General features: G+C 41.4%; 1 protein-coding gene across 1 annotated transcript in view; it reads right to left on the bottom strand.

Annotated features, from left to right (window-relative positions):
* Positions 1 to 13,907, bottom strand: part of LOC139209552 (C-myc promoter-binding protein-like) — a 64,863-nt gene that overhangs the window by 34,155 nt on the left and 16,801 nt on the right. Inside the window, exons 4-11 of the mRNA XM_070839346.1 lie at positions 12,240 to 12,409; positions 7,588 to 7,874; positions 6,335 to 6,401; positions 6,037 to 6,095; positions 4,858 to 5,002; positions 3,990 to 4,165; positions 2,521 to 2,621; positions 484 to 699 (exon numbers count right to left, since the gene is read on the bottom strand). Coding sequence (XP_070695447.1) covers positions 484 to 699; positions 2,521 to 2,621; positions 3,990 to 4,165; positions 4,858 to 5,002; positions 6,037 to 6,095; positions 6,335 to 6,401; positions 7,588 to 7,874; positions 12,240 to 12,409 — 1,221 coding nt within the window. The remainder of the gene's footprint in view (positions 1 to 483; positions 700 to 2,520; positions 2,622 to 3,989; positions 4,166 to 4,857; positions 5,003 to 6,036; positions 6,096 to 6,334; positions 6,402 to 7,587; positions 7,875 to 12,239; positions 12,410 to 13,907) is intronic.

Raw genomic sequence — 13,907 nt, 5'->3', positions numbered from 1 at the left:
AAAAGGTTTTAGTGACTTGGCTACGAGTGGTTTAAAGCGACACTATTCTAGATACCGACACTGAACACCTGAAGGTTAAAAATAACACACACACACACACAGATCTTCAGGACCAAGCTGACTAATCTCAGTTTCACCTATTTGTGGTTAATGATGATTTCAGTTGAAACAAGTTTAAAAATATGAAAACATGTTATGTATATCAAAGAGTTTAACTGTTTGGGACTCACTGTTTCACCTCTTTGGTCGCTGTGTTGTTAGGAAAAGTTGCATATGAGGGTTTAAGAAGTAAAGAATAGTGTAGAACTGGCATGAGTCCCTGATGACGGCCACTAGGCTGAAATGTTAGCAGGTTTTTTGGACTTGGCCAGAACAAATTGGTGAAATTGAGTTTAGTAAACTTGGTCCTGAAAATGTTTGTGTGCTCCCTTTTACCTTTGGGTACTGAGTGTTGCTACTGTATGATTTTCTCATTCCAGATACCTTGCAAGTCAAAAAGCGAGCTAGCGTCCGTGGCTTTCTCAGAGGGGGCCTGGGTGATGGGGCGTAAGAAGGAACGGTAGCCTTTCAAAATGGCCGCCATGAAGCGCAGGAAGGCTTCCTGGATCTCCAGCTCCAGCGTGTGGAGGCTCTTCCCACAGCTCAGCTCTGAGGAATCACTCATGCTCAGCTCCAAAAGCCCATCAGGCCGGTACTGACCTAAAGGAAAAAAGAAAAAAAAAAAAAACATCATTATTGGTAAGAAAGATTTTATTCTTCTTATTTTCCTGCTGTTGTGATTATTGTTTTGTCTTTTAAATTGTTTAATGTAGTTAAACACTTGGTGGTTTTTGCTATTGTGATTGTGCAGCACTTTGGGTCAACTGCTGTTGCTTTTAAATGTGCTTTATTAATAAAGTTGGGTTGGATTCGAACATTAAGGATGAATCATCGCTTCAAAGTGAGGCTGCGGCTGAAAATGCTGCACCATTTGCATTTTGAAGTGGTTATGATCGGGATAATGCATTAAAGGATGAAGCGGCAGCACGCTGCTGAAGTGTACGAATGCTGTGTGTTCATGCCACCATTTTAATGAGCAAATTCTGACTGTAGAGAAAAAGACCTACATCTACATCTTGTTTGTTTGCAGTTGTTGTGTGTCTTGCTATACAGAACTCTTTGGTTTGAGCATGAAAACATGATTCATTTTCATTTTGAGCCAACATTATTAATAGATTATCATTTATCAGATTAGATGATTGTTTACATCGTCCATCATTATTACCTGAGATAATGATGGAGAGCAGCTACACCAAAGCACTGATATGTTTTAATAAATGTGAGCGCCAGACTGCAGCAATTAAATACAGAATTTAAACAACTTCCCTTCATTTTAAAACATACGTATAATAACATATGTAGTATGTAACCTGAGCAGATCTGGAAGGGTTGAGGACATCTGGTACTTACACCAGTTCTGTATCATTACAATGTGGGCAGTGTATGCAAATGCATAATGTTTAATTTTCCACACTCGCTCTAACACACAGGTGAGAGTCAAGCACCGCCAGCTGGTGAGGATAGTGGCTCAGTGCATTCTGGGAATATCACAACCCGTTTTCTCTCTTCTCTGGTCATGTAACACCAGTTTCAAAAGCATTTGCACTCCTCTACTGCACAGACAGTGCAGTATATGGATCTTTCCAGCAGTGAAGTACTTCTTGTAAATCAGGATTGGATTTACAGAATTAGGGAAAATAAACTCAAGTTATCGTGGGAGTTTCAGAGAGGTCCATGAGGCTTAAATGTCTCAGCCAAAACCTCTGGCAGGCGCGTTGGTATTCAGCACGGCCGGCAGAAAACTGGGTAGATTTTCAACTTCACTCAATCAGAAAATCCATTTATTCAATTTCTCCAACTCAATAAGCAGCAAGTTTCATGGTCTCTCAGTGAGCGTGCTCCACGAATAACAGTAATACAATTGAAAATAATGCAACGAGCACCGCGGCAGGGCAGACGAGTGATTAGAGAATTATGCTATGATGGGATTATTGCTGGCTTTCAATTAGTTGAATGGAGAGCAGAAAGGTGCAGAATGAATGGAAAGCAAATTGTTAAGGCAACAGAAAGATCCATAACACCTTAATTAGCAGCAGATTTTCTTACATTATCGACTTAAGGTCAGAAAAGGTAATAACATAGGTCTTAGTTTGAACTTGACCTTGTGAAAAAGTGACAGCCCTACCACCTTCTATTCAACTGAACACAAAATAAAATAAAAACTACTGAATGGAAAAGTTTGCTGAGAGTTTTGTCAACAGAATCAGTTTTCATTTTACAAGGAATTTACCTTGGTGCATCGGTGCAAAATAAATAAATATAAAAACATAAAGCAGAGATATTTACAATACAGAAAATGAGGGGAAATATAATAAAATATGATGATCTATGAATAAAGGCAGGACTGATCGTGAAATTAAAACAACAAAATGAGACAAATGACACATCTTTCACAATCCTTTGCTCTTGCAGCTCACTCACCGTCAACCAGCTGCTGGTAGAGGTTGCTCAGCACATTCATTAGGTTTTTACAGGCTTTCTTTGGCAGGATCTTCCACGTGAGGGCTCGCTTATCTTCATTGCTGGAAGAAGCAGAAGCATATGCTGAGCTCTGCGGAAGCTCAGAGGCCAAAACCAACATGGACAGCGGTCGGGCCGGGTGAGCTCAGACCACCCTCACGCTGTCTGGCTGGTAATGAGGCCAGAAATGATGTGAACCATTACTGACCTTACCTGGCGCACCAGAAAAATGCATTCTCCTCACATTAAAACAAGTCTGACACTACAAAAATAACCATTTCCACACAGACATCCAGGAAAATGGCCTTGTCTCTAAACTTAGAACTCATGACCTGGCAGTTATGTGGTCTGGAAAAAAGATGCAGCAAAGAAAACAATGTTCAGCTCTTAGCCTGAAGTGCTGCACAGAATAGGTGTGACTCACTGCCCGGTGGTTATTCTTATACACAATGAAGCCATACAATATTCATCCTGAGAAAGAAACAGAGTAGTGAAGACATATCTTGATATCTGTCAAAGCTGGGGGAGGCAATTCTCTGGAAAGGGGAAATAATTTCAAAAGTACAGCTCTCCTCGCCACCCTGAGCTCCTTTCATCAGACGAGCACGGCCATGTGCACATGCTTCATACATGCAGGAAAAAGAAGTTCAACCGATCGTGTTTGTGAGCCCAATGGAGTAATGCTCTGTCGAGGGATTTCTATGAGAATGACCGCCCTGTTGTCTTTGCGAACGCGTGGACCTGTAAAGCTAAAAAAACCACTGCAACACATTTAGGTATTACAGGAAAATTACGTAGGCAAGTTTTAATCAGCAACAGCTAATGTATGATTAGCAGGAGGCTAAACTATTAGCAGCAATCACCATAGCCACCTTTCATGGTAAATCTACATACACAGCATATGGATGTGCTGTAATTAACGTTACAGCTGAAGTTAGCAGTTTCAATCATCCAAATCATGCTTGCGATCCTGATTCAGTTATAGAACGTCACAGAAACAAGAGCTTGAACTATTGGCGTGCCTTTGGCTAACAATACCGATTAGCAGGAGGAACACATTGTAATATCACAGGATAATGACGTTAGCAGCTTAATAGTGAAGTACTCTTTATCTCTGAAACTCTTCGTCGATATTGACTCGTGTTTACTTGTGTTTATTGTCGGCCTCTATTTTAAACTCTTGTCCTCCATTGAATCAGGCTTTCACCAGCGTCTGAAGGGATGTGTGAGCACATCTCTCTCTCTGGGGCCTTTTCTAAAGCCTGAAATCAGAGCAGCTTTCAGACCATTTTAATTACAACATGCTAAAATGTTACTAATTTTTGCCCAATTTGCCCAAAATGAGGTGCCTCCACCAGCTTTTAGATTTCTCACATCAGTAACTAAGTAACTCAACAGCGAGGGGAATGTTTTTCGGGTCTTGTGCTCACTGGAAGATGGTGTTTGTGTCCAGGTCCACGCAGCTCACGTCCGGTGGGGGGTCATAAAGGTCAAAGTAGCGGGAGTCCACCCCTACGATGAATGGACAGGGGGCGCTCAACACGTCAGCCAACGCCAGGGGGCACAGAGGAATATACGGGCACGGCCAGTGGAACGGGAAGATCATCTGTGGAGGTGGACGAGGGGGAGAAAGATAAAGTGAGGGTGGACAATAAAGCCATGTAGGACATAACACCGAAGTGGTCATTTGAGTTGGTGAAAGATAAAAGATGTGCTTAGTAGAGATGAATTCGAAGGGTTATATGCGATGTTTACTTATATTTAATGTAGTTCATTTAAGAATATACCGAGTTTGTTTTCTATGTTGCTAAATGTTTTTATTTTGTTTTGTTTTGTTTTGTCTTCCTGTCTTCTTCTGGTTATTAGTTAGGGGTCTTACATTTTGCATATATTGAGAAATCTAAATAAAATGTTATAAAAAAATCAATTACAAGAGGAAAGAAAGATAAAGTGAGATGAGAAGGAAGATAGAGCTCCTTTTCTGCTTTCTGCTTCAAGGGGGTAAACACTCTGGTTATCAGTACAGTTGAGCTTCCTATGAAATCAGCTGCTATCAGCTGCTGCTGATATAAATGAAATTGGTTAAAAAGATATTGTGTTGTTTTCCCTCACTTCCCACACAATTTATACATTTCATAGACTTTCGATCTGTTTCCACAACTGATGATACACAGTATCTATCACATATTACACATTAAAAACTATTAGTGCAGCAGTGCAACAAAAATGAAATGTCAAAACATGAAAAATGAATTCACAAAAGCAAAGAAGAGGTCGGCAGTAAAGGCAGAAACTCACAGACACCAGAGCTTCAGTGACGCTGGTCAGTACGGCCGGTCGCAACGAGTGGACCAAGATCTTATGTTCAGTGACGGCAAACACCAGCAAGGTGACGGCGTTCTCTGGTCCGAGGTTCTGGAGCAGCGTGGAAAATCGACCACCACTACGAAGAACAAAGACATTCAAGTTCAATAAAAACGTGATACATGATGATATGGTCATGATAATCTGATAATCATAAGTGTGTGAAGGGAGCTGAAAATAGAAAAGACCTATTCATGTTTTATCATTGATAATGTACCAAACAAACTTCAATAGATCAGTCTAAGAAATGATCAGAAAGGTTCAAAGACATATGTTATCTGAACTATGTTGTATTGCACAAACTAAACATCTACTGCATCCTTCCAATTAGTAACACAGCATATAATACATTTCTTATTTTTCATATGGGTTTAATTTCCTGTGTTGGTCTTTCAGTTTGAGATCATGTTCCATTGATTTCACATTCACACTGTGTAATACTTTCCCTTGAGACCCTGAACTCTCTCACGGATTTTTTTGTGCAATAACCCTTTAAAAATTCACTGACTAAAAGCACACCAGGTGTAGTGTTTTTCAATTAAATGATGCCTGCCTCATTACGGGCACGTTCGCTTTGCTTCTCAGAGCGTCTCTTACGGGCGGTTATTCTTTAACCAGGTTCATTCACTCCCAATCTCCAAGGCTTCATTATAACATTATTTAATTCTTTATGGTTTTTCGTACTTTTTCTTTCACTATAAAAGCTCCACCGGCAACTCATTAATGTGGGAGAAGATGAATTTGGCTAAAAGTGAAGTAAACAAGTGAAGCAAACATGCCCGCAAAGAGGAATTTTGAGCAGATGTTTAACAAGCGCAGAGCGGCAGCCTGAGAACGAGGGCTGAAGTGCAGGAAATCTGTGCAATAATATATCCAAGTGCAAGCGTACAGTCTGAGCTGAAGCAGAGCAAATCCACACACAAGCAGGGGCTATGTGAGAGCAAGGGCGGGGTTTTGAAGGTAAGCATTACAAATGTGAACGTGAAATCAGTGAGTCATACGCTCGAATTGAAAGACCACTTTTATTGAATAAAGGCATGGAAAGAGACAAATTTAGCACAGAGTTAACGCTGTCAGATATCACCAGAAAAACCTGCGTACAGCTGATCCTACCTGAGTGGTAAAGGAGAAGACACTGGCTGGCTCAGCATCAAGCTGTCGTGAGGAGAAAGCTGTAGGAAAGCTGGAAAGTGAGATTAAACCAACCCAAGCAAAAAAAAAAAAAAAAAAAGCCTGCACGGAATCATTTCAATACTCTTCCATAATGGAGGACCTAAGGGAACCCGCAGGCAATCCTAAACACCTTCAGAGAACAACATTCTTGTATGCGATAATAATTATCCATTTATGATTTGTACCATATGCAGCAAACACCACAAGGGAACGTTTTATTGTTGCGGTCTAAACTTACCTGCACCAGGATGCGAGGCCTCTGAGAGGAAGGGAAGGGAACTTTGTGCATAAAATGAGAGATGTGCCTGGAAGAAGAAGAAGAAGAAGAAGAAGAATTGGGGGGGAAGTGAGGCCAAAAATAACATCAGTTGGAGGCTGAATAATCTGTCAATGCACCCCTCTCAGACGGGTGAGAGTTATGAGCAGCAATAAAACATGAAAAGCATGAATCTTCTCTCACACACCACCTGACCAGGGTAATGTCACAGAAATATCCAAAACAACCTTGAAGGAAAAACAGGATTATTTTATTATTTTGTACTTTTTGAGAGGGAATAACTGTACAAACTGGACAACTTTTGCAAGCACCAAGATATTTCAGCCTTCCAGACATTTAAACCATAACATACACTTTTGATTCATTGAGGTTGACATTATCTAGTAAATGTCTGTACAAGAATGTTGCAATTTTGTCAGTGAAAGACTATTATATTAGTGTTATACCCCATTTGGACTGGATTTATTTCTCTAGGGGAGGTGGGGTGCTTTTTACATAACGTGTTGGTTAGTGATATTAATACTGTCAGGAGGGCTTATGTGAGAAACAAGCTGCAGCTTAATCCTTTGGAGCAACCGTGCCTCAAAGAAGAACGTCCACTAAAAGTGCTTATTTTTGCCAGTGACAGGCTCAGATTGTTATTTGAAGTGTCTGACAGCAATCCCTCCAGAACTAGACCTGTAAAATCCTTTTTGTTGAACCAGAAACTGCCATTATATTGCACTTGGTTCAAAGCCACCAGACTCCATTGACAAAAACAGTAATTTTAGCTAACACAATACAGGAGTTACTGGTCTACAGCTGCCTAATTTAAGAGTTTGTGTTATGGTGGAACCTTGTTGTTTTAACAACTTAGTTTGGATCCAGCATAATATTTGTGCAAGACACAATAACCAGAACCAGAACCAGCAGCTATATCACTCTCTTTAAAGACACCAAATTCCATTGACAAAAATAGTCATTTTAAAGTACAGAAGCTGAGTGATCTAATAATTCATGTAAATATGTAAAATAGGTTGAAAAATACTGAAGTTACTCTTAAAGTCAAATAGAGGATATTATTAAACAAAAAAAAATGAAAGGGGAGCACAGCATAGTGAAACAAACTCAGACTTTGCACCTCTATTAAAAAAACAAGGTTTAAAACGAATATTAGCAAAAACTTAAAGGCATAACGTGGTGAAATGAAGTGCTAAAAAAAAAAGAGAACTCACTTCTCAATGGGCACGGCGTGAGGGCCGGAGATGGAGTATCGATAGAGGAATGTGAGGAACTTGCGGAAAGCGTCAAAGAAGGGCCAGTGGGAAAGCAGACAGATACACTTGTTGGTGTAGACCGAGCGTGGGGCGGTGGCGGTGGCGGTGTTAGTGGCCGTCCCCGTGGAGTTGGAGGAGGAGGATTTGTGTGGATCCGGGCCCAGTGGACCAAGCTGGGAGCGCTGCTGGTCAGTCAGACACTCCTGCGGGAAGGTCTCATAGAACTGAATGGCAGCACCGTACACCTGAAACAGGGGACATGTTGGATAACTGAGCAGTGTGCACATGTCCTTTCTAAAAACAGCCTAAAGCCATGCTGTATCTCTTCATTACACTGTTTTTTACACACAGCACTAATTAGACACTGCTGAAAAAATGTAAAGGTCAGATGTAACCACACTTAAACTCTCCTTGAATGCACCTGTCACTGCATCTGTTACATCTGTGTTCATTAGCCTCAGGGCTGCTACCAACCATCATTTTCCATACCAACTGATCTGGCTAATTCACGTCTTAAAATCAATATTTGATTAGATATATTGAATATACAGTAATATATGACAAAGAGGGGTAGCAAATATTCACATTTGAGCAGCTAGAACAAATGTTTGACAGTTTTGCTTGAAATAGGTCTTGCAAATGAGTCTGACAACCGAAACAGTTTCAGCTCTATTTAGCCAATTTCATTATCTGAAATAATGTTTGTATATACACACACCCTCACAGACACACACAAGGTAATTCTATACCTGAGCACTCTTCTTCACATCAACACAGAGACGGCCCATTGCTCCAAAACCCAGAAGTCCAAAAAATGTCCCATTGAACTTTTGTCCTCCCAGGCTGACCAAGACGTCCGCTACGACGGGGCCTTTCGCCAAGTTGCAGGTTCCCGAACCTCAAGACCAACCCCCTCACTTAGGCAGAGGGCCTCCATGAAGTCTTAATGGTGTGGCGCTTTACCCTTTACCATACAGTCGAGCAGGCGTCTGCCCCAATCAGACTAGAGGGTTTTTGGAATAATGTGCCGTCTGAACAATAGCATGGCACACATAATGCACATCAACAACACTAACCTTTACCATAACTAACCCCAACTCTGAGCCTAACCCTCACCTAAACCTTACTTTAACCTTTAAAACCAAGCTTTAAGCCTCATACAGCCCGTTGAGGGAGGACACTCAAAAATATCCTCACTTTCTAAAAATGTCCCTAAACTCAGATTTGTTCTCATTAATACTGGAGCTACAAAAGAGTTTCCAGGAGAAAAAGTCCAACAGATGAAGTGGCCAACTACTAATGAAAAGGAGCAGACAGTTTAGAAACCTCTATGCAGTCCTCTGAATCATCCCTGTACTCTTACATAAATGAAAACATCAATAAGCAGAGAAATAAAGTAAGTATAGTGCACACCGCTGTTTAATCTTTATTGAACATCAATACCATGAGTGCCCACTGAGGCTGAACAAACAGCGGTGAGCTGAGCCAGCATCAACATTAGACCAATAAATCCCCTCTGCTTCCTGGAAATATGATACTTTCCCAATTCACGCACAGATCAAAGCTAGCTGGCTTATCTGCTGGCCGCCTGTGTAGGTCAGTTTTTAACCGTTTCCCCCAAATGGGGCCAAGGTGGCCGATGTCTTTGTTTGCGGATGACTGAACTGAGGAAACCTGTGTGTTTGTGTGTGTGTTGTTTTCTGAAACGAGCACGACAGCTTTTGTATTTCTATTCTATGAATATGTGTGATTAACAATCTGGCCTGCTTATGTGAAAGTGCTGTGTGCAATACAAAACAGAACAATTGTGGTGAAGACATTAAACCAATCACCACAGGGCCTCATTCTGGGTTTGGTTTAGTTTGGGTTCATTCTGTGATTAACAGATTAACAACCTGCACATAAACACACATAAGCTACAACCTTGAACTTGTTAAGTTTAGCATTAAAAGTTTCAAATGTAGGATTTGGGAAAATTTAAGATTAGGGTGTCGGGCAACAGCTCAATGAGGATACACTCAAATACTATTTTGAGGTAGTTAAAGTGTATTTCCATTTTCTGCCACTTTATACTTCTACTCAACTACGTTTCAGAGGAGAATATGGTACCTGACAGCTGTAGCTACTAACACATACTGCAAAACACATGATGAGTTTATGAAATAGGATGCAGTGTCACTGATGAAACCATCCAACAGGTTATAGAAAGTAGCTCGAATCTGCTTCATCTTGACCATCTGGGACAGTAAAATGCTGCGTACATCTTCATCCAATACTATAAATATAAGTGTAACACTGACAGGGGTGTTATGGCTGTATGTGTTCCCTGTGCGATTTGTCCCTTTTCCTCTGCTCTCTACAGCTCCGCCCAGGTGTAATACACCTGAATGAGGGACACCTGACCGGGGAATGAAAGTGGAGAAATTCTCCATGTTCCTATCGCAGAGGGGAGGCTTCGGGTTTGCAGACTACTGATCTTGCTGAGATATTATTTAGTGTTACTGTTTTTTGACTGTTTCAGGTTTTGATTTCAGTCTCTTGGTTGTCACTGTTAATAAACCTCATGCCTTGGGTCTTTTAAATGTGTTGTAGTGATATTTGGGTCAATGGAGGAGTGTTGTTCACCCCACAGGGCCCACTAAGGAGGGGGGGGTAACAGGGGCTGTTCTGCATAATAGATAGTTTTATGATATGATGTTTTTATCAGAATTAAATATTTCTTCTCTGCAAAGTTTAGGGTTAGAAGAAGTGGCTGTGTATATAAAACTGTGTTTTAACACCCTTAAACTTGGAATAAGTCAAAGTTAGAAGGGGATTCTCACATGTGTAGAAGCACAGTGTGTGTGTGTGTGTGTGTGTGTGTGTGCGTGTGTATACATGGGTCAACAGGTGACTCCTCAGTTGAACATGGAGTCTGCAGACTGCCAGACTCCTGTCGAGTCTCCCCCTGACCTTGGTCAGTAAAACACCAGTCAGCATACACACCGTCCTCACCAAATATCCCCCTGCAGGCCTTCCAAACACATGCTCTCTCACACACACACACACACACACACACTTGACTCAGCAGCAGCAGCAGCAGGCCGCGGAGGGTTTGGCACCAGTCATCAGTGCTGACCCCTAACTGGCCTTGTTCTGCTGAGCCGCTGCTATCTAAACATCAGTGGGCTTTGGGTGTTATTTGTTTTCAATCATGAATGTGTTTCACCACATAACTCACTAATATGTGTCATCCTCATCCCAACTAGACCAAACTCTCCAAACCCACAGACCAGCACAGCGGGAAGGGGCCTGTGTTTAGCTTTGGGAACCAAGAATGTGTGTCTGTGTGAGTCTGCATGTGTGTGTCAGTGGCGTCTTACTGTGGTATTAAGTTTTTCTGAGCTGCACATAAGCCGACAAATGTGGTTGTAGTTCAGACACGTTGCAAGTGTTTATTTTCTGCTTGTACAGGTTGGCGGTACAATGTACATTTCCACTAAGATTTGGGAGTGCAGTGCCCATAATGCCCTTCTCTGCATATGATCTCAAAGACATTTACTTGCATCTCTGCAGAAGCATAACTGCAGCTTTAAAGGCTGCGTAGGAGCCATTTTTGTTCTTGTTTAAGAACTAAAAGGCATCAGTGTCACAGTTTGAGTTTTAAATGACGTAATCACCACAAATTCAGCATCAATGGAAACTATGAGGCCGCTCATAGATGAAGAAGATGAAGAAGAAGATGTCAAGCAATATATATAGTGGAAGAAGTTTGATATGGAGTGAGAGTCCACATAGTGCCTGTTTGACGCATGTATCATACTATTCTACTATTTGCCCCAATGCAGTGTAACCTAAACCTGGACCATCCAGTTTTCCCTGGATTTTTTCTAGACAAAGGTGGTAATAGTGCCAACATTTGGGGGGGGGGGCACATATCAATCGATGTCTAGGTTTCCTCCACCTGGAAATTTTGAGCATCACACACTTAACTTCCTGCATTCTGGTGAACTTTTATGCACCACTTTGTGCCGATTCTGCATCAATGTATGGTAGAAATGACTTTATCTTTATATAATGCAGTGAGGCATTATATTCGTCACTGTATCTGCTGCCCCCGTCCACAGCAGTACATTGCTTAGCAACTCCGGCCTGCTCCTCTAAAGTGGGGGTGTGCTGGCTGCCATCTACTGTAGGAAATACACTGACTATGGATAAGTACCTCATATAACCCCACTTCTAATGATCCGAACTATCCCTTTAACTAATAAAGCACCAATACATTTACCACATTTCTCAGTTGGATCTTTGCATTCTAGGCGGGTTTTTTTTGGTCCTAAAAAAAGAAATACGAGATGTGAAGTTGCAACGGTTTCCCTTGACAAAGGCAGCATGCATGCCTGACCCACTTTTCCCTCTAGCATGTAGAGCATTGTGGTTTTCTCATTGTAGTGTGTTAGTCTGTGGTCGTGACAGCTGTGTGGATGTCTGTTGATGAGGTCTAACAGTCACCGGCACCTTGTTGCATCTGATGCCACCACTGAGATCTCTGTTTGTCTGTCTGGGTGGGGGAGACAGAAAGGAAGTGTAATAATAGAAGAGGAGTAAATCTGTCCATTCATCTGTTTTACCTTCTCTCCAGAGGCTCCGGTGAGGACAAAAGTGGAAAAAACAGGGAGGGAGTATTTGGTGTTAGCTGGCCAGCACTCGATCGTGGCCCCCATGGGAAGGCAGAAGAGAGGGACAGACTCCGGCAGAGGGAATGACTCGTAGTCCTCCTCTGGATATCTGCTGAATAAACCTAACAGGGGAAAAAAAAAACAAAAACAAACAAACAGAGAGCTCAATTTAGTGAGCTGCCTGCTGCAACCTGCTCCCTGTGATTACCAATTAGTGGCTAATTTAGATGTAAAACCGCCTTTCCACTGAGTTTAAAATGAAACAAAACAAGCTCCATTTATTATAACAATAATGATAATGCACGACTTTAATGAATCAGTGAAACGCGTGGCTTTGCAATAAGTAATCAGTGCCTGGTAATCAGGCCTGTGGATCATTAGCCACCGTCAGCGGACACAAACAAGAAAAGATGAAGTAGTGATTATATATTGTGCACTTTATCACCTCTGTGCTACATCTAACTTTGGCTCAAGGACTGTGTTCTACAAGCATCGCTTACAGACACAAGCTGTGCGCAGAAACAGCTTCTGCAACAGTCTGTGCAGTGATAAAAACTAACATGTGACAAACATTCAAACCAGCAACACGTCCCCTTGCAGCTTCACTCCTTAGAAATGTAGGAAAATTGCAAATGCACATTTTAAAGGCGGGGTGATAAACTGCTGTACAGTTATTTATATACATTTCTTAAGATGTTGTATCATTAAACACTTACTGCACTTACAACCACTCATCCTGAAAACACCTGTAAGTGCACAGCAACATTAGAGCCCTGCTGAGGGAATCAATAAACACAAATAGTTGTTTCATGAAGGCTTGGTCAGCAGTTCAAACTGTGATGGTTTGTACCATTTTAATTAGAACTGTTCTAATGTCAAAGAGCTAATGCGCCGACAGTAACTGTTCTAAATTCAGTTAGAAGTAAAGACGAGCAGTTGTACTAGTTGCAGTAACAAATTATATAGTAGTGATGCTGAATTCTGCACAACACAGGTAAACAGCTGGCATGGCTCTGTCCAAAAGTATCATCCACCTACAAGCATCTCTAACGAACACGTTATGTCTCACCAGAAAATAGACTGGTGTATAAACCACCGTAAAACAGCAATTTGTTGTTTTTACACCTCAGCTTTTGTATGGATTAAAGAAATCTGATTGTTTTGTCTGTTTATTTTGAAATGCCGCACACTGAATGCAGACACAGAGTTGACAATAGCTCTCTGTGAAAAAGCACGACTTGCTGCTTTACTTGGCCGACAGACTCTGGACTCTGAGTATTTAGAGTTACACCGCCCAAAAACACACTTATCATTTTGGCAAATAGGTGTTTTGCATAAACCTGATGAAAGCAAAAATGTCTGGTTTTTCAGCTGCTAGTCGCTGGCTTTATCTATCTGCCATATGGTGTTTATCAGCTGAAATCAGCTGAACCAAATCTGTAAATGTGCTGTAAAAGGAAAAAGTTGGTAAGCTCCACTGAGCAGCACGGTTGGTGATAATTCTCATGCACTATAATGTGCAAGTGGCTTCTTTCATACTGCTTGTGCTGTAGTCCTTTGATTTCCTATAAAAATGCATATATTAATGCAACTTTGAGAGTGAATGTTTCAGGAGGTTAC

Source organism: Pempheris klunzingeri, chromosome 1 (genome assembly GCF_042242105.1).
Source record: "Pempheris klunzingeri isolate RE-2024b chromosome 1, fPemKlu1.hap1, whole genome shotgun sequence".
Lineage (NCBI taxonomy): Eukaryota > Metazoa > Chordata > Actinopteri > Acropomatiformes > Pempheridae > Pempheris > Pempheris klunzingeri.
Note: the sequence above shows the minus strand (reverse complement) of the source record. Positions and strands in the feature narration are given on the sequence as shown.